Source organism: Ranitomeya variabilis, chromosome 4 (genome assembly GCF_051348905.1).
Source record: "Ranitomeya variabilis isolate aRanVar5 chromosome 4, aRanVar5.hap1, whole genome shotgun sequence".
Taxonomy (NCBI): Eukaryota; Metazoa; Chordata; class Amphibia; order Anura; family Dendrobatidae; genus Ranitomeya; species Ranitomeya variabilis.
In genome coordinates, this window is record NC_135235.1 from 136121948 (window position 1) to 136142729 (window position 20782).

The window sequence follows — 20782 nt, forward strand, 5'->3', positions numbered from 1 at the left end:
GGATTTCTTGCCTTATAAATGGGGTTGGGACCATCAGTTGTGTTGAGCAGAAGTCTGGTGGATACACAGCTGATAGTCCTACTGAATAGACTGTTAGAATTTGTATTATGGCAAGAAAAAAGCAGCTAAGTAAAGAAAAACGAGTGGCCATCATTATTTTAAGAAATGAGGGTCAGTCAGTCCGAAAAATTGGGAAAACTTTGAAAGTGTCCCCAAGTGCAGTTGCAAAAACCATCAAGCGCTACAAAGAAACTGGCTCACATGAGGACCGCCCCAGGAAAGGAAGACCAAGAGTCACCTCTGCTTCTGAGGATAAGTTTACCTGAGCCACCAGCCTCAGAAATCGCAGGTTAACAGCAGCTCAGATTAGAGACCAGGTCAATGCCACACAGAGTTCTAGCAGCTTCACATCTCTACAACAACTGTTAAAGGGAACCTGTCACTCCCCTCCCCAGGCGTTTTTAACTAAAAGAGCCACTTGTGCAGCAGTAATGCTGCATTCTGTCAAGGTGGCTTTTAGTTCTGGTTTCTGTAACTGCCGAAATAATCAGTTTTGTAGTTTGTCCTAAATACCTTTTCTTCAGTCAAGGAGGCAGGCATTTCACCCCTGCTTCAGACGCCGCACAGCCGTCGCTCAAATCTTCTTGGCGCCGAGCGCCACCTCCTCACCGCTGTTTTGAAATGAGCCGGCGTCTGCGCTCTTTTCTTCTGCCTTGGGCAGGCGCAGTGAGCGCTGCCCGTCCTCTGTGCTCATATGCAGTCTAGCTGACTGCGCCTGTGCGGCCGCCCTGCCTGTGAATCCCCGCCCCGCAGTGTCTTCTGATTTATTCTCACTGCGGAGCTGGGATTCACAGGCAGGGCGGCCGCACAGGCGCAGTCAGCTAGACTGCATGTGAGGACAGACAGGCAGCGCTCATTGCGCCTGCCCAAGGCAGGAGAAAAAAGCGCAGGCGCCGGCTCATTTCAAAACAGCGGAAAGGAGGCGGCGCCTGGCGCCAAGAAGATTTTTAGTGACGGCTGTGCGGCGTCTGAAGCAGGGGGGAAAGGCCTGCCTCCTTGACTGAAGAAGAGGTATTTAGGACAAATTACAAAACTGATTATTTCGGCAGTTACAGCAACCAGAACTAAAAGAGCCACCTTGTCAGAATGCAGCATTACTGCTGCACAAGGTGGCTCTTTTAGTTAAAAACGCCTGGGGGGGGTGACAGGTTCCCTTTAAGAGGAGACTTTGTGCAGCAGGCCTTCATGGTAAAATAACTGCCAGGAAACCACTGCTAAGGACAGGCAACAAGCAGAAGAGACTTGTTTGGGCTAAAGAACACAAGGAATGGACATTAGACCAGTGGAAATCTGTGCTTTGGTCTGATGAGTCCAAATTTGAGATCTTTGGTTCCAACCACCGTGTCTTTGTGCGACGCAGAAAAGATGAACGGAAGGACTCTATATGCCTGGTTCCCACCGTGAAGCATGGAGGAGGAGGTGTGATGGTGTGGGGGTGCTTTGCTGGTGACACTGTTGGGGATTTATTCAAAATTGAAGGCATACTGAACCAGCATGGCTACCTGTTGTGAATTTGGATTCTGGGCTCCCCCGGTGGCTACTGGTGGAATTGAACTGGTGTCTTCATCTTCTCTGTTCACCTGTTCCCATCAAGATGTGGGAGTCGCTATATAACCTTGCTGCTCTGTTAGTTTCTTGCCGGTCAACAATGTTATCAGAAGCCTCTCTGTGCTTGTTCCTGCTCCTAGACAACTACTAGATAAGTTGGACTCTTGTCCATGTTTGTTTTTGCATTTTTGTTCCAGTTCACAGCTGTAGTTTCGTTACTGTGTCTGGAAAGCTCTTGTGAACAGGAATTGCCACTCTGGTGTTATGAGTTAATGCCAGAGTTTTAAAGTAATTTCTGGATGGTGTTTTGATTAGGGTTTTTAGCTGACCATGAAAGTGTCCTTTCTGTCTTCTGCTATGTAGTAAGTGGACCTCAAATTTGCTAAACCTATTTTCATACTACGTTTGTTGTTTCATCTTAATTCACCGCCAATACATGTGGGGGGCCTCTGTCTCCTTTTGGGGTATTTCTCTAGAGGTGAGCTAGGACTAATATTTTCCTCTGCTAGCATTATTTAGTCCTCCGGCTGGTGCTGGGCATCTAGAATCAACGTAGGCATGCTACCCGGCCACTGCTAGTTGTGTGTTAGGTTTAGTTCATGGTCAGCTCAGTTCCCATCTTCCAAGAGCTAGTTCCTATATATGCTTATGCTATGATCTCTTGCCATTGAGATCATGACAGTTTGACCGGCCCACTAAAGGGTTAAAATCCTTGGCTGAGAAAGGAGAGAAATAAGTAGTCTGCTGAAATTTTTTTTTTTTTTTTCTCCCCTTTGAATGGCTCTGTGTCCACCTGTTTGTAATGGATCTTCAGAGGGTAACTGCAGGTTTGAATAATCTCGCCACGAAGGTACAAAATTTGCAAGATTTTGTTTGTCATGCACCTGTATCTGAGCCGAGAATTCCTTTGCCGGAATTTTTCTCGGGGAATAGATCTGGGTTTCAGAATTTTCGAAATAATTGCAAATTATTTTTGTCCCTGAAATCTCGCTCTGCCGGAGACCCTGCACAGCAGGTCAGGATTGTGATTTCCTTGCTCCGGGGCGACCCTCAAGACTGGGCTTTTTCATTGACACCAGGGGATCCTGCGTTGCTCAATGTGGATGCGTTTTTTCTGGCCTTGGGGTTGCTTTATGACGAACCTCATTTGGAGCTTCAGGCAGAAAAAACTTTGATGTCCCTATCTCAGGGGCAAGATGAAGCGGAAATCTACTGCCAAAGATTCCGTAAATGGTCTGTGCTTACTCAGTGGAATGAGTGCGCCCTGGCGGCGACTTTCAGAGAGGGTCTCTCTGATGCCATTAAGGATGTTATGGTGGGGTTCCCTGTGCCTGCGGGTCTGAATGAGTCCATGACAATGGCTATTCAGATCGATAGGCGTTTGCGGGAGCGCAAACCAGTGCACCATCTGGCGGTGTCCACTGAGAAATCGCCAGAGAGTATGCAGTGTGATAGAATTCTGTCCCGAAGCGAGCGGCAGAATTTTAGACGGAAAAATGGGTTGTGTTTCTATTGTGGTGATTCTACTCATGTTATATCAGCATGCTCTAAGCGCACTAAAAAACTTGGTAAATCTGTTTCCATTTGCACCTTACCGTCTAAGTTTATTCTATCTGTGACCCTGATTTGCTCTTTGTCATCTATTACCACGGACGCCTATGTCGACTCTGGCGCCGCTTTGAGTCTTATGGATTGGTCCTTTGCCAAACGCTGTGGGTATGATTTAGAGCCTTTGGAGACTCCTATTCCTCTGAAGGGGATTGACTCCACCCCATTGGCTAATAATAAACCACAATACTGGACACAAGTAACTATGCGTATTAATCCGGGTCACCAGGAGATTATTCGCTTTCTGGTGCTGTATAATCTACATGATGATTTGGTGCTAGGATTGCCTTGGCTGCAATCTCACAACCCAGTCCTCGACTGGAGAGCTATGTCTGTGTTGAGCTGGGGATGTAAGGGGGCTCATGGGGATGTACCTGTGGTTTCCATTTCATCATCTATTCCCTCTGAAATTCCTGAGTTCCTGTCTGACTATCGTGACGTCTTTGAAGAATCCAAGCTTGGTTCGTTACCTCCGCACCGAGAGTGCGATTGTGCCATAGATTTAATCCCGGGTAGTAAATACCCAAAGGGTCGTTTATTTAATCTGTCTGTGCCTGAACATGCTGCTATGCGTGAATATATAAAGGAGTCCTTGGAAAAGGGACATATTCGTCCATCGTCATCTCCCTTAGGAGCCGGTTTTTTCTTTGTGTCAAAAAAAGACGGCTCTTTGAGACCATGTATTGATTATCGGCTTTTGAATAAAATCACTGTTAAATATCAATACCCATTGCCGTTGCTGACTGATTTGTTTGCTCGCATAAAGGGGGCCAAGTGGTTCTCTAAGATTGACCTTCGTGGGGCGTATAATTTGGTGCGAATCAGGCAGGGGGATGAGTGGAAAACCGCATTTAATACGCCCGAGGGCCACTTTGAGTATTTAGTGATGCCTTTTGGTCTTTCTAATGCTCCGTCAGTTTTCCAGTCCTTTATGCATGATATTTTTCGCGATTATTTGGATAAATTTATGATTGTGTATCTGGATGATATTCTGATTTTTTCGGATGACTGGGACTCTCATGTCCAGCAAGTCAGGAGGGTTTTTCAGGTTTTGCGGTCTAATTCTTTGTGTGTGAAGGGTTCTAAGTGTGTTTTTGGGGTACAGAGGATTTCCTTTTTGGGATATATTTTTTCCCCCTCTTCCATTGAAATGGATCCTGTCAAGGTTCAAGCTATTTGTGATTGGACGCAGCCCTCTTCTCTTAAGAGTCTTCAGAAATTTTTGGGCTTTGCTAACTTTTATCGTCGATTTATTGCTGGTTTTTCGGATATTGCTAAGCCATTGACCGATTTGACTAAGAAGGGTGCTGATGTTGCTGATTGGTCCCCTGATGCTGTGGAGGCCTTTCGGGAGCTTAAGCGCCGTTTTTCCTCTGCCCCTGTGTTGCGTCAGCCTGATGTTGCTCTACCTTTTCAGGTTGAGGTCGACGCTTCTGAGATCGGAGCTGGGGCAGTGTTGTCGCAGAAAAGTTCTGACTGCTCCGTGATGAGGCCTTGTGCCTTCTTTTCCCGTAAATTTTCGCCCGCTGAGCGGAATTATGATGTTGGGAATCGGGAGCTTTTGGCCATGAAGTGGGCTTTTGAGGAGTGGCGCCATTGGCTTGAGGGGGCCAGACATCAGGTGGTGGTATTGACTGACCACAAAAATTTGATTTATCTTGAGACCGCCAGGCGCCTGAATCCTAGACAGGCGCGCTGGTCATTATTTTTCTCTCGGTTTAATTTTGTGGTGTCATACCTACCGGGTTCTAAGAATGTTAAGGCGGATGCCCTTTCTAGGAGTTTTGAGCCTGACTCACCTGGTAACTCTGAGCCCACAGGTATCCTTAAGGATGGAGTGGTATTGTCAGCCGTTTCTCCAGACCTGCGGCGGGCCTTGCAGGAGTTTCAGGCGGATAGACCTGATCGTTGCCCACCTGATAAACTGTTTGTTCCTGATGATTGGACCAGTAGAGTCATCTCTGAGGTTCATTCTTCTGCGTTGGCAGGTCATCCTGGCATTTTTGGTACCAGGGATTTGGTGGCAAGGTCCTTCTGGTGGCCTTCCCTGTCACGAGATGTGCGAGGCTTTGTGCAGTCTTGTGACGTTTGTGCTCGGGCCAAGCCTTGTTGTTCTCGGGCTAGTGGATTGTTGTTGCCCTTGCCTATTCCTAAGAGGCCTTGGACGCACATCTCGATGGATTTTATTTCAGATCTGCCTGTTTCTCAGAAGATGTCTGTCATCTGGGTGGTGTGTGACCGTTTCTCTAAGATGGTCCATTTGGTTCCTCTGCCCAAGTTGCCTTCTTCTTCCGAGTTGGTTCCTCTGTTTTTTCAAAATGTTGTTCGTTTGCATGGTATTCCTGAGAATATCGTTTCTGACAGAGGGACCCAATTCGTGTCTAGATTTTGGCGGGCATTCTGTGCTAGGATGGGCATAGATTTATCTTTTTCGTCCGCTTTCCATCCTCAGATGAATGGCCAGACCGAGCGGATTAATCAGACCCTGGAGACATATCTGAGGTGTTTTGTGTCTGCTGACCAGGATGATTGGGTTGCTTTTTTGCCATTGGCGGAGTTCGCTCTCAATAATCGGGCCAGCTCTGCCACTTTGGTGTCCCCGTTTTTCTGTAATTCGGGGTTTCATCCTCGATTTTCCTCTGGTCAGGTGGAATCTTCGGATTGTCCTGGAGTGGATGCTGTGGTGGAGAGATTGCATCAGATCTGGGGGCAGGTGGTGGACAATTTGAGGTTGTCCCAGGAGAAGACTCAGCTTTTTGCCAACCGCCACCGTCGTGTTGGTCCTCGGCTTTGTGTTGGGGATTTGGTGTGGTTGTCTTCTCGTTTTGTCCCTATGAGGGTCTCTTCTCCTAAGTTTAAGCCTCGGTTCATTGGCCCGTATAAGATATTGGAGATTCTTAACCCTGTTTCCTTCCGTTTGGACCTCCCTGCATCCTTTTCTATTCATAACGTTTTTCATCGGTCGTTATTGCGCAGGTATGAGGTACCGGTTGTGCCTTCCGTTGAGCCTCCTGCTCCGGTGTTGGTTGAGGGTGAGTTGGAGTACGTTGTGGAGAAAATCTTAGACTCTCGTGTTTCCAGACGGAGACTCCAGTATCTGGTCAAGTGGAAGGGATACGGCCAGGAGGATAATTCTTGGGTGAATGCATCTGATGTTCATGCCTCTGATCTGGTTCGTGCCTTTCATAGGGCCCATCCTGATCGCCCTGGTGGTTCTGGTGAGGGTTCGGTGCCCCCTCCTTGAGGGGGGGGTACTGTTGTGAATTTGGATTCTGGGCTCCCCCGGTGGCTACTGGTGGAATTGAACTGGTGTCTTCATCTTCTCTGTTCACCTGTTCCCATCAAGATGTGGGAGTCGCTATATAACCTTGCTGCTCTGTTAGTTTCTTGCCGGTCAACAATGTTATCAGAAGCCTCTCTGTGCTTGTTCCTGCTCCTAGACAACTACTAGATAAGTTGGACTCTTGTCCATGTTTGTTTTTGCATTTTTGTTCCAGTTCACAGCTGTAGTTTCGTTACTGTGTCTGGAAAGCTCTTGTGAACAGGAATTGCCACTCTGGTGTTATGAGTTAATGCCAGAGTTTTAAAGTAATTTCTGGATGGTGTTTTGATTAGGGTTTTTAGCTGACCATGAAAGTGTCCTTTCTGTCTTCTGCTATGTAGTAAGTGGACCTCAAATTTGCTAAACCTATTTTCATACTACGTTTGTTGTTTCATCTTAATTCACCGCCAATACATGTGGGGGGCCTCTGTCTCCTTTTGGGGTATTTCTCTAGAGGTGAGCTAGGACTAATATTTTCCTCTGCTAGCATTATTTAGTCCTCCGGCTGGTGCTGGGCATCTAGAATCAACGTAGGCATGCTACCCGGCCACTGCTAGTTGTGTGTTAGGTTTAGTTCATGGTCAGCTCAGTTCCCATCTTCCAAGAGCTAGTTCCTATATATGCTTATGCTATGATCTCTTGCCATTGAGATCATGACAGCTACCACAGCATCTTGCAGCGGCATGCTATTCCATCCAGTTTGCGTTTAGTTGGACCATCATTTATTTCTCTAGTCACCTTCCACGACGGCATATGGAGTTTGCCTCTTTGCCCTAATGGGGAACAGGAAATACAGAGAGGTTAAAAGGACCTCCCACTTGCCAGTGTCTTTCCTGTTCCCCATGGGACAGGGAGAGGTGTTCCATGTGCTGTAGTGGCCGGCGACTGCAGTACCTTTTACAGGCTTTGCCTGTTAAGCCGGGCAGCTGGCGGTCACTCCTTGCCTCCTCCTGTGCTGCTCCCGTCGTCCTGCATGCAGGTACCTTGGGACCTCTTCCTGGCCTTCCTGCGCCCCCAAGAGAGCAAAGCAGGCCTCGGATCCCCAGCCAGGTTCCTCTCCGAGATTCCTGGCTTCTCCTCCTCCATTCTGCTCGGCGATCTGGAAGTGACGTCAGCGGTCGCGCGCGCATCACTTCCGGTTTTCGTATCTCCCTGAAGCCGGTACTTCCGGGTTTCGCTGGCCGGTGTGTCAAGCCTGATGGCGTCCGACACATGGATCCTGGAGGGGGAGTGTACGACCGCTGGAGGCAGGTGCTGGGACAGAGGTCTATAAAATCCTGCTGAAGTCACCACTGAGGTATAGCTAAATTCCCTCTATGGATGTCTCTTCATGCCCTGCGTCTGCAGAGCCAAGTGCTACCCCTGCCACAGTGAGTGTATGCAGGGATGGGATCCGGGAGGTAGTACCCTTAGGGGGTTTATCTGTCCTCACTCCTCTCTCCCTTTCGATTTTAGGGAGAAAAGTCTACCCCTAAGGGTATGTGCACACGTCAGGATTTCTTGCAGAAATTTCCTGAAGAAAAACGGAAATTTTCTGCAAGAAATCCGCATTTTTTTTTTGCGTTTTTTCGAGGTTTTTTTTAGCATTTTGCAAGCGTAATTAGCTTGCAGAATGCTAAAGTTTTCCAAGCGATCTGTAGCATCGCTTGGAAAACTGATTGACAGGTTGGTCACACTTGTCAAACATAGTGTTTGACAAGTGTGACCAACTTTGTACTATAGATGCAGCCTATGCAGCATCAATAGTAAAAGATAGAATGTTTAAAAATAATAAAAAGAAATAAAAAAATGGTTATACTCACCTGCAGACAGCCGATCTCCTCAGCGACTTCCGTTCCTATAGATGGTGTGTGTGTGCAGGACCTTCGATGACGTCGCGGTCACGTGACCGCGACGTCATCGCGGTCATGTGACCGCGACGTCATTGCAGGTCCTTCACACACACCATCTATAGGAACGGAAGCGGCAGCGTGCACCTGAGAGGCGGGAAGACTCCGGGGGCCATCGAAGGTGAGTATATGACTTTTTTAACTTAATTCTTTTTTTTTTTTACCAATTATATGGTGCCCAGTCCATGGAGGAGAGTGGAGTGGAATAGAGTGGAGGAGAGCACATGATCTGCTTACTTCCCGCATGGTGGGCACAGCCCCATGCGGAAAGTAAGCAGATCAATGCATTCCCAGGTGTGCGGAATCCCCGCAATTCCGCAAATTTAATGAACATGTTGCTTTTTTTTCCGCGAAGCGATTTTTTCGTGGAAAAAAATGCAACATTTGCACAAGAAATGCGGAAAACACTGAAAATAATGGGAGGCATATGTAAGCGGTTTTTTTAGCGAAAAATACTGAACGTGTGCACATGGCCTAAAGCTGCCTATAGAAAGAAGTGCCCGGTCTGTAATGTTAAATTCCCTCCTCACTGGGATAAAAAACTCTGCCAGCCATGCACTGACAAGATAGTAAAAGCCGAGCAACCATCTCTGCTAGATGAAATACGCTCTCTTGTTAAACAGGAGGTACAATCTTCCTTGGCAGCTTTTACTCCTCCACCTCCGCTACCACATTCCCCAGCTAAAAAGAAGAAGATTCAGGTTGTGGAATCTGATTCTGATTTAGACCTCTCTCATACCTCATCCGTTGGGTGGGAAGATCCAGTATCACCTAAGGCGGAGGTCAGAAAATACCTCTTCTCCTCAGATTATATTGGAGGATCTAGTGTCTGCTGTTAGTAACACTATGGGACTAGAAAAGGAACCTGAACCACAGTCTATTCAGGATCAAATGTTCGGTGGGCTCAGATCGGAGAAAAGGGTGGGGTTCCCAGTACACGGTAACATCATTAATATGATTGATCAGGAATGGGAACTGCCAGAGAAACGCCTTAGCACCCCTTCAGAAATGAAACTTAGATTTCCTTTAGAGGGTGAATTTGTTAAAATTGGACATTCCCAAGGTTGATGTTCAGGTGGCAAGAGTTGCCAAGAGAACAGCGCTCCCTTTTGAGGATTCTTCACAATTGAAGGATCCGATGGATAGGAAGATTGAAAGTCTCCTGAAGAAGTCATGGGAAACTTCTACATCTGTCCTTAAGGCTAACATCGCCTCTACTTGTGCAGCTAGGGCCCTCTCCCGCTGGCTAGAAAAATTGGAAACTCATATCTCAAGATACCTCAAAAGGCGAGATGTTCGATTCGCTCCCTATTCTACATAGGGCTACTGGTTTCCTGGCGGATGCTTCTCTGGAATCTGTTAGAGTTGCCGCCAGATCCCTAGTGCTTAACAACTCTGCCAGAAGAGCTCTCTGGCTTAAAATATGGAGTGGTGATATCATCTCTAAAGCCAAATTGTGTGCCATACCCTTTAAGGGAGAATATGTTTTCGGTCCGGTCTTAGATGACATTCTTGACAAAGCTACTGACAAGAAAAAGGCGCTCCCGGAGCAAAAACCACCTAGGAAACGTTTTTTTCGTGCCCCACAGTCTCAGCCCTCTCAAGCGAGAGGTAAAGGCAAAACTGGCAGATGGAGCTACGCAAAAGATAGAGGGAAAAATATTTTTGTCCCACAAAAGCAGCAGCAGCAGCAGCAATCCCAACAGGACAAACAATGACTCCGACCCGGTGGGGGGGAAGACTCTCAAAATATGTGGGTCAGTGGGAAAACATCACCAGTTCCCACTGGGTTCTCAATGTTATCAAGGAGGGCCTATTGATAGAGTTAATTTCCTCCCCCCCTCAGGGTCTAAAAATTAGTACCCTTCCAACATCAAAAGATCACAATTTATTGACATTAGGTCTCAGGGATCTTATCAAATCAAACGTGATCTCCCCAGTTCCACAATCGGAATGGGGGCTAGGACATTATTCCCGATTATTCCAAACCATCAGGGGACGTCCGTATCATTATAAACTTAAAAGGTCTAAATCAACATGTGAAATATCGCAAGTTCAAGATGAAGTCTGTAAAATCAGCCATTCCTTTGATAGAGCATCACTCCTTTATGGCAACCATCGACCTAAAGGATGCATATTTTCACATTCCTATTCACCCGAGACACAGAAAATATCTCAGGTTTGCGATACAGAGGAGTCGTCAAGAGGAGCACTATCAGTTTGGAGTCCTTCCCTTCGGCATTTCATCAGCACTGAGAGTGTTCTCCAAGATAATGGCAGAGGCGGTGTAATTTATCCAGAAACAAGGTATCTGTATAGTGCCCTATCTGGACGATCTCCTGATAGTAGCTCCCACCGAGATAACCCTGATATCCCATGTGTCAACCACTTTAGAGATATTGAGGTCTCTGGGTTGGATTCCAAATATAAAAAAATCCCAGCTTCAACCCTCAAAAACCAGGACATTTTTGGGAGTGGTTCTGGACTCGGCAAAACAAATGTCCTTTCTTCCAGACGATCACAGACTACCATTAGTAGTAAAGATCAGAAAATTCAAGGAGATGAGATCTCCTACTCTCTGAGAGGGAATGTCACTCTTAGGCTCCATGACAGCCTGCATACAGTCGGTGGCTTGGGCTCAAGCCCACTCAAGAATCCTTCAAGCCCACATTCTAGACAATTAGGATGGTCGTCCTGGCACTCTAACCAAAAGGATCCACACACCAGGGCGAGTGAAAGCATCCTTAACATGGTGGATGAATTCCAGAAACATCCTCAAGGGTGTGAGTTGGATTCAGTTCCCACTAACCACGATCAGAGTCAGATGGCAGCAAGAGGAGCTGGGGAGCCATAATAAACCATCTTCCTTATCAAGGTCTTTGGGACCAGTCGATCAGAGGGAAATCGTCAAATTTCAGAGAGCTCAAAGCCGTGGAAGAGGCCCTGTTAGCAGCAACTCGTCAGATTTCTGGACAACATGTTCAGATATATTCAGACAACATGACCACGGTGGCTCACATCAAGCACCAGGGCAGTACAAAATTCCTCAGCCTAAAGAAAATCTCTGCTCGAATTTTTTGTTGGGCCGAAAAACACTTACTGCCTGATGGCAATTCATCTAAAAGATGCTGCCAGTATTCAGGCAGATTACCTGAGTCGCCAGGACATTCACCCTGGCGAATGGAGCCTGGATCATCAAACATTCAACATGCTAGTACGCAAGTGTGGTCTCCCAGAAGTCGACCTCTTAGCCTCTCACCAAAACGCAAAGGTCGAAACCTTCTTCTCCTTGAACCCAAGAGGCAATCCCAGAGGAGTAGATGCCTTAGTCCAAGATTGGCATTTTCATCTAGCCTACGCATTTCCACCAATCCCAATTCTTGCAAAGGTTCTACGGAAAATACGGATAGAAAGGACCCCGACTATTTTGACAGCTCCATTATGGCCCAAAAGAAGTTGGTTCAACTTGATCATCCAGCTACAGGTGGACGGGCCGGTAATATTACCAGTAAAGGACAATCTCCTCTCTCAGGGACCCCTTCTCCACTCAGTCCCTCAGAGATGGAACTTAGCGGCGTGGTTACTGAAGCCCAGGTATTGAAAGCAAAAGGGTTATCAAACCCTGTCATAGCTACCCTGCAAAAATCCAGGAAACCAGAAACAAACGCCATCTACAATAAAATCTGGAAAAAGTTTTCATCCTTTTGTCTACCTAACCTTCCAGACCCTCTCAAGCCAAATATACCTAGGATATTAGATTTTTTACAAAAAGGCTTGGAGATCGGTCTTAGACCCAGTACTCTGAAGGTCCAGGTCTCTGCGCTCAGTTCTGTCTTTGATCAAGATCTAGCAGGTCATCGCTGGATCAAAAGATTTATGACCTCAGCAATTAGAATGAATCCTAGAAAACAGGGATCTCAATGTGGTGCTCCAAGGTCTTACAGGTCCACCTTTTGAACCTTTGAATTCCTGTTCTCCACAAAATCTTGCTTTCAAAGCTGTTTTTTTGGTAGCCATAACTTCGGCTAGAAGAGTGGGTGAATTACAGGCCTTATCGATAAGAGAACCTTATCTACTGGTTAGAGAAGATTATTAGTGCTTCGTCTTGATCCTTCTTTTCTTCCAAAAGTTGTCTCTGAATTCCATCGTTCCCAAGAGATCCTTCTACCAACTTTTTGCCATAAACCTGCAAACTCGGAAGAAAGAAAATTCAACACTCTTGATGTTCAGCGAATTCTATTACACTACTTAGATCAGACCCGCGCTCTCAGAATTGATCATAACCTTTTTGTCCATCTCTCAGGACAAAATAAGGGGAAGAAAGTAGCTAAAAGTACCATTGCTACATGGATCAAAAAAGCTATAACACAAGCTTACCTTATTCAAAATAAACTACCTCCAGTAGGGATCAAGGCCCACTCAACCAGATCTACATCAGTTTCCTGGGCAGAAAGAGCAGGTGCATCTCTGGAGCAGATCTGCAGGGCAGCAACGTGGTCCTCACTTCATACCTTCTCCAAACATTATAGATTGGATGTATTGTCCAATAAGGACTTAGTCTTCGCCCGTAAAGTTCTCCAGGCCGTTGTCCCTCCCTAGTGCCAAATTAGTTGGTATTCCTCCATATGCCGTCGTGGAAGGTGACTAGAGAAAATAGAATTAGACTTATCGGTAATTCGGTTTCTAGGAACCTTCCACGACGGCGCTAATTTCCCACCCTATATATATTCCTGGATTAGTTCTGGGATTCAGAAGGTAAACCGGTGCTATGGTCTCAGTTGTAAGTCACTGGCAAGTGTGAGGTCCTTTTAACCTCTCTGTATTTCCTGTTCCCCATTAGGGCAAAGAGACAACCTCCATATGCCGTCGTGGAAGGTTCCTAGAAACCGAATTACCGGTAAGTCTAATTCTATTTTTTCAACAGCACAATGACCTCAAACACATCTCTAGGCTGTGTAAGGACTATTTGACTAAGAAGGAGAGTGATGGGGTGCTATGCCAGATGACCTGGCCTCCACAGTCACTAGACCTGAACCCAATCAAGATGGTTTGGGGTGAGCTGGACCGCAGAGTGAAGGCAAAAGGGCTAACAAGTGCTAAGCATCTCTGGGAACTGCTTCAAGATTGTTGGAAGACCATTTCCGGTGACTACCTCTTGAAGCTCATCAAGAGAATGCCAAGAGTGTGCAAAGCAGTCATCAAAGCAAAAGGTGGCTACTTTGAAGAACCTAGAATATAAGACAGAATTTCAGTTGTTTCACACTTTTTTGTTAAGTATACAATTCCACATGTGTTAATTCATAGTTTTGATGCCTTCAGTGTGAATGTACAATTTTCATAGTCATGAAAATACAGAAAAATCTTTAAATGAGGTGTGTCCAAACTTTTGGTCTGTACTGTGTATAATATATCAGATAAAAAATGAAGGCAGCACTCCAATTCTTTTGAAAGTGAAGAAAACTTGTGAAGTTTATTTCAGCCCCACATCTCTATACGACGTTTCGGCTCACACGGAGCCTTTCTCAAGCCAGGCTTGAGTGGCCTCCAACCCCTGCTTACCCCTTTGTCTATTTTTCTGGCTTTTCTGTACTCAGTTATATGCGTTGGGAGTACAAACTCTGGCAGTGACGGGGTAGGCACCTATGAGTGATCTCGCTGCCCAGTAATCAGGGCAGGTATCCTCCTCTCCAATCCTCACTAAGATCACAACTACATCGTGTGTCTCCGGCACTGTGCCATCAGAACGGCTGAACCCAGCACTTGGGAGACAGCAGCAATGCCCAATCTCACTAGCGCATGGTACCGCCGTGCTGAAGGAGTTAAAAAAAAAAAAAAAAGCCAAAGTTGTCTTCAAAAACCCTCAGACAGTGTATGTATGTATGTATGTATGTATGTATGTATGTACAGTTAGGTCCATATATATTTGGACAGAGACAACCTTTTTCTAATTTTGGTTATAGACATTACCACAATGAATTTTAAACAAAACAATTCAGATGCAGTTGAAGTTCAGACTTTCAGCTTTCATTTGAGGGTATCCACATTAAAATTGGATGAAGGGTTTAGGAGCTTCCGCTCCTTAACATGTGCCACCCTGTTTTTAAAGGGACCAAAAGTAATTGGACAATTGACTCCAAGGCTATTTCATGGACAGTTGTGGGCAATCCCTTCATTATGTCATTCTGAATTAAGCAGATAAAAGGCCTGGAGTTGATTTGAGGTGTGGTGCTTGCATTTGGAAGGTTTTGCTGTGAAGTAAACATGCAGTCAAAGGAGCTCTCCATGCAGGTGAAACAAGCCATCCTTAAGGTGCAAAAACAGAAAAAACCCATCCGAGAAATTGCTACAATATTAGGAGTGGCAAAATCTACAGTTTGGTACATCCTGAGAAAGAAAGAAAGCACTGGTGATCTCATCAATGCAAAAGACAACAGCGGTGGATGATTGCAGAATAATCTCCATGGTGAAGAGAAACCCCTTCACAACAGCCAACCAAGTGACCAACACTCTCCAGGAGGTAGGCGTATCAATATCCAAATCTACCATAAAGAGAAGACTGCATGAAAATAAATACAGAGGGTTCACTGCACGGTGCAAGCCACTCATAAGAATCAATAATAAAAAGGCTAGACTGGACTTTGCTAAAAAACATCTAAAAAAGCCAGCACAGTTCTGGAAGAACATTCTTTGGACAGATGAAACCAAGATCAACCTCTACCAGAATGATGGAAAGAGAAATGTATGGCGAAGGCGTGGTACAGCTCATGATCCAAAGCATACCACATCATCTGTAAAACACGGCGGAGGCAGTGTGATGGCTTGGGCATGCATGGCTGCCAGTGGCACTGGGTCACTAGTGTTTATTGATGATGTGACACAGGACAAAAGCAGCCGAATGAATTCTGAGGTATTCAGAGACACACTGTGTGCTGAGATCCAGCCAAATGCAGCAAAACTGATTGGTCGTCGTTTCATACTACAGATGGACAATGACCCAAAACATAAAGCCAAAGCCACTCAGGAGTTTATTAAAGCAAAGAAGTGGAATATTCGTGAATGGCCAAGTCAGTCACCTGATCTCAACCCAATTGAGCAGCATTTCACTTGTTATAGACTAAACTTCAGACAGAAAGGCCCATAAACAAACAGCAACTGAAAACCACCGCAGTGAAGGCCTGGCAGAGCATCAAAAAGGAGGAAACACAGCGTCTGGTGATGTTCATGAGTTCAAGACTTCAGGCAGTCATTGCCAACAAAGGGTTTTCAACCAAGTACTAGAAATGAACATTTTATTTACAATTATTTAATCTGTCCAATTACTTTTGGTCCCTTTAAAAACAGGGTGGCACATGTTAAGGAGTTGAAACTCCTAAACCCTTCATCCAATTTTAATGTGGATACCCTCAAATGAAAGCTGAAAGTCTGAACTTCAACTGCATCTGAATTGTTTTGTTTTAAATTTATTGTGGTAATGTCTAGAACCAAAATTAGAATAATGTTGTCTCTGTCCAAATATATATGGACCTAACTGTATGTATGTATGTATGTATATATACACACAAACACACACACTCAATTTGTAAGCCACTAAAAAAGAAAAAAGACTATTCAAGTCTAGTGTTGTCAAACACAATAATGACCTGGTAGATCAGGTCATCATACAATGAATGCTGTCAACATAAATCCTAAGGCCATGTTCACACTTTGCGGGTGACCTCTGTGGGTTCTCCCGCAGCGGATTTGATAAATCTGCATGGCAAAACCGCTGCGGTTATCCCTGCAGATTTATCGCGGTTTGTTCCGCGGTTTCCGCTGCGGTTTTCTGCCTATACTATTGATGCTGCATATGCAGCAATATGCAGCATCAATAGTAATGTTAAAATAAAAAGTAAAGTTTATATACTCACCCTCTGACGTCCCGATCTCCTCGGCGCTGCACCCGGCGGTCCGGTTCCAAAGATGATGTGCGAGAAGGACCCTTCGTGACGTCACGGTCATGTGACCGCGACGTCAAGGTCATGTGACCGCGACGTCACCGCAGGTCCTGTTCGCACAGCAACTCTGACCGGCCGGCCGCGTGCAGCGCTGAGAGGTGAGTATAACATGATTTTTTATTTTAATTCTTTTTTATTACACACAAATATGGTTCCCAGGGCCTGGAGGAGAGTCTCCTCTCCTCCACCCCGGGTACCACCCGCACATTAACCGCTTACTTCCCGCAACGTGGGCACAGCCCCATGCGGGAAGTAAGCGGTTCAATGCATTCCTATGGGTGCAGAATCGCAGCGATTCTGCACAAAGAAGTGACATGCTGCGGGTTGTAAACCGCTGCGTTTCTGCGCGGTTTTTCCCGCAGCATGTGCACAGCGGTTTGCGGTTTCCATAGGGTTTCCATGTAAATGTAAACGCTATGGAAACTGCTGCGGACCCGCAGCATCAAAATTGCGGCGGTTCCGCGTTAAAAACCGCAATGTGTGAACATGGCCTAAGACTATAATGCTGGAATTGCAGGGTTTGTAACATCTCACCTGACCTCGAATGTCTTCCCAGCTTTGCTGTATACTGTACAGTAAAGTTTATGGTGTATCCAGGAGAGGGGAGTGTAAAAATAAATAATAATGCTGCTGTGCAATAATTGCCAACCCGCCAATGCTCTGGGCTCCTTACATGTTCAGGCCTGTGGCATGGCAGAGCATGGCGTGTACCTGGAGCGCTGTCACAGAAGACTGAGCAGGAGTGGTGGTGTAACCCAAACATACGCTTCACCATTTTACAGCTTATAGAGATTCAACACTAAACTTTATTACCTTCCCAATAACATCATTACACATTTTCTATGGATGTTAAACGTGTGCGTTCTGGATTATAGTAAAGCATCCCATTCACATTTCCACCGGTTGCTATTGGGACCAGTCCAATGCCCAAAGGAACCCATACGCTAGAGAAAAAACGCGTCCAAAACTGGCAACTTAGGGGGGAGAGTCTGTGGGGGCCAGTTAACTGTCCCTCAAAAGATTTTTAGGTAAAGTCTCGATACAATGCTCGATACTTTTGATCTCAGGTGTCTGGCAGCAGCTTACTCCCCTCTCCCCATAAAGATACATGCATGCTTAGCCGAACTAATCAAAGGGATGAGAGAAAGGGGAAATTCAGGCTTATTTGGTGGAACACTCATCCGTGGTTACGTTAACCATTTACTTTTGTACAGTGATGTTAAGTTAATGCAGCTGTCATGTCATAAATACTCATTGATACTCACGCCCAAGTCTGACACGCCAGTGCCCTCTATGATGGGCAGATCGGAGCAGTTCCTTAGCTTGTATATCCAATAGTGTTTTGCTGTGCAAATAAAATTCCAGGGGAGTGAGGAACCCACTCCCAACATAAAGAATATAATATAGGTCCCATTATAATGGTCCACCGGCTTCTGAGCATGGCAATTGTTTCTTTGGTGCTCCCCTATGAGGGGGTCTTCTTCCTCCGAACATTTGCCATCCGGTGACCCAGAAAGAGAGTTTGAGCTGCCTGTAGGGTTCTCGGACACTGTAAAATAAAAATTACAGAATGCAATTTAATTATCACAGGAAATAAAGAAGCATCGCATCCCCCCTCTATTTCAGGCGCTATCGCACCCCCTCTCCGAGCACAGTCCTCAATGCATGGACAGTCCGTGGGACTCACAACTCAAACGCAACAACTTCATAAAAGCCTATGGGGCTGGCGAGCGTGAGACCCGCAGGCAATGCATACATTGTGTTCTGCGCTATTCCACCAAGGCCGCTGACGGAGGAGTCTGCTCACAAACCGATTTCTGACCTTGAAGATTTCAGTTCTCAGTCTTAGTCCTTTGAACTCTCAGTGATACTCACCTTCTGCAGGTCCAGCGATACCTCTCTGCCTCGGCAGTGGTGACGTCTCATCTACAGCTGGCAAGCACTGTGCTCATGGGCTTGTGCCATCTACATCGGCATCCCAGCCAGTGATTGACTGCAGAGGTCACGTGCGCTGGACTGTGACGTCACCGCTGCAGCTGCTCAGCAAAGACCAGGGGCAGCACAGAGATGAATAACTGATTTTAATCATTTTCCCTAGTTCAAGCCTATGAGCGGCAAAACAACATTTTAAAAGGAAAACCCCTTTAACATGCCCCTTATTTCATCTGCCGTTTGATGACTTATCCAATATACAGCAGTCATCATAATCTAGCGGTGATGGATGCCACTGGGGAGATCCATTCACAGGGATTCTTTCACCCCCAAAACTCATTTTAAACCATTTATACAATCCATTAAGGGACTTCGCTCTAAATAAAAAATCAGCCGTGTGGTATAAATTTCCTTAGTATTTCAGGAAATATCGTACATTTTATTTCTAATGCATAGGAGCGCCCCACGGTGCCCTCCTGCACAATTCTGCCCTCACAGTCACCAGCCGCACACCTCCCCTTATGTGATGACAGTGCTGGTTTACCCAGAAAAAGTGCTGCCGAGATTCAATCCCTGACACCGTGCATTGCCGAAGTGTGCAGAAGGAATAAAACTGAAAAACTTTACTGCAGGGAAGATTTTTATAGAGACCTATAGTCCTCATAGGACTGAAGCAATAGTTTAAATCAAGTTTATACACATTATATACACACACACACACTACGCGTGCACAGACATACATCACACACACACACATACATCTCACACACTGCGCACGCACAGACATACATCGCGCGCCAGGTACAGACTGGGGCTGAAATTCAGTCCTGGCATTTGAAATCACAGAGGCCCTTCCCGTCCCCATCCCGAAGCACCAGATGGGATATATTACTAATATTTCCCTGCATGGAGGAAAGCAAGATCTACTCCAAGATCAATATTTCTAATGATACCTTCGTCTCAACTCTAAGGCTACTTTCACACATCAGGTTTTTGGTTTCAGGCTAAATCCGGCAAATTTGCAAAAAAACAGATCCAGCGTAAATTGTGAAAAACTGATGCACCGGATCCGGTTTTTTTTTAGCTGGATCCGGCTTTCTTTACTGCGCATGTAATTTTGACTTCCTGATTCGGGATCGGGATAGGAAGAGGGAGAGATATCCCATGGCAGAATCGAAAACAAGGCTTCTGGGCATGCTCAGTGTACAAAAAACGGATTCGGTAGCCGGAACTGTTCATTCACACATCCGTACCATGCGTTTATTGCCGCAAACGTCCCTTCAGGCTTTTTCACCGCACAGAAAAAACGTTGCAGGGGACGTTTTTTGTGTCCGGCAAAAAAGCCTGAAGGGACGGATCCGGCACAAAACGGATGAAACGCATGTCCTTCAGGCATAATCCGGCGCTAATACAACTCTATGGGAAAAAAACGGATCCGGCATGTAAAAAAACTGGATACGTTTTTTTTTCAAAAATTGCCAGATTGTGCCTGAAACAAAAATGTGTGAAAGCAGCCTTAACAGCATGGGTGTCTTGAGAACACTGATTCTGTTCAGGTAGCAGACAAGGTGGCCCACAAGCAGACAGGCCCTTCTGGCATTTGCCCGAATTGCCAAATGGCCAGTCCGGCCTTGTTGCGCGCGCGCACACACATCTCACACACTGCACACGCACAGACATACATCACACACACTGCGCACGCACCACGCGTGCAGACACGTCACGCACACACATACATTGCACACACACTGACAGACATAGAACACATATCACACACAGACAAGTACATATATATAAGGCACACAGACATATACACTGTACATACAAACCACAATGCACACAGACTATATATATATATATATATATATATATATATATATATATATATATATATATATATATATATATATATATATACACACACGTACATACATACATCACACACATATATACATACACACACAGGTCCATTCCACAAGCCGCACAGTGTGCACTGCTGAGCCCGGCTCCTCCGCACTTACTCGTTGGGAGAACTCATATATCCGGGCCTGCCGTCTTGCTGTCGGAGGCTCGGTGCTCATGTACCGGCCTCACATCGCCGCCTCCTTCCTGTTTTCCTCCCTGACTGGGCGGGCAGAGCGGCGGCTGGTGCGGCCCACAGTGCAGTCAGTGTGACTACAGGAAGCGGCAGTCAGTGAGTTCACATCGGGACGTCCGTCTGCCACCTGCCGATCCGCTCTATAGTCCCCGCACCGCTGGGGTCCTGTAGGGTCGGGGGTCTCACTGTGCCGCGTTTTTCCTGTGACCGATGTCACATGTCATAGTGTCACTGAGCGTCAGGCACAGGACAGTCATGAGACAGTGGGTATAGGGCTCATTTCTTCCCCTAAAAAATGCTCCTTCTGTGTGCCGCCACCCATACACCCGTC

General features: G+C 46.1%; 1 protein-coding gene across 1 annotated transcript in view; it reads right to left on the bottom strand.

Moving 5' to 3' along the window:
- SLC29A3 (solute carrier family 29 member 3) overlaps positions 1–20565 on the bottom strand; it is a 69158-nt gene extending 48593 nt beyond the window's left edge. The window contains exons 1-2 of the mRNA XM_077259288.1: positions 20375–20565; positions 17687–17970 (exon numbers count right to left, since the gene is read on the bottom strand). Coding sequence (XP_077115403.1) covers positions 17687–17970; position 20375 — 285 coding nt within the window. The 5' untranslated portion in view covers positions 20376–20565. The remainder of the gene's footprint in view (positions 1–17686; positions 17971–20374) is intronic.
- Between the last annotated feature and the right edge of the window lie 217 nt (positions 20566–20782).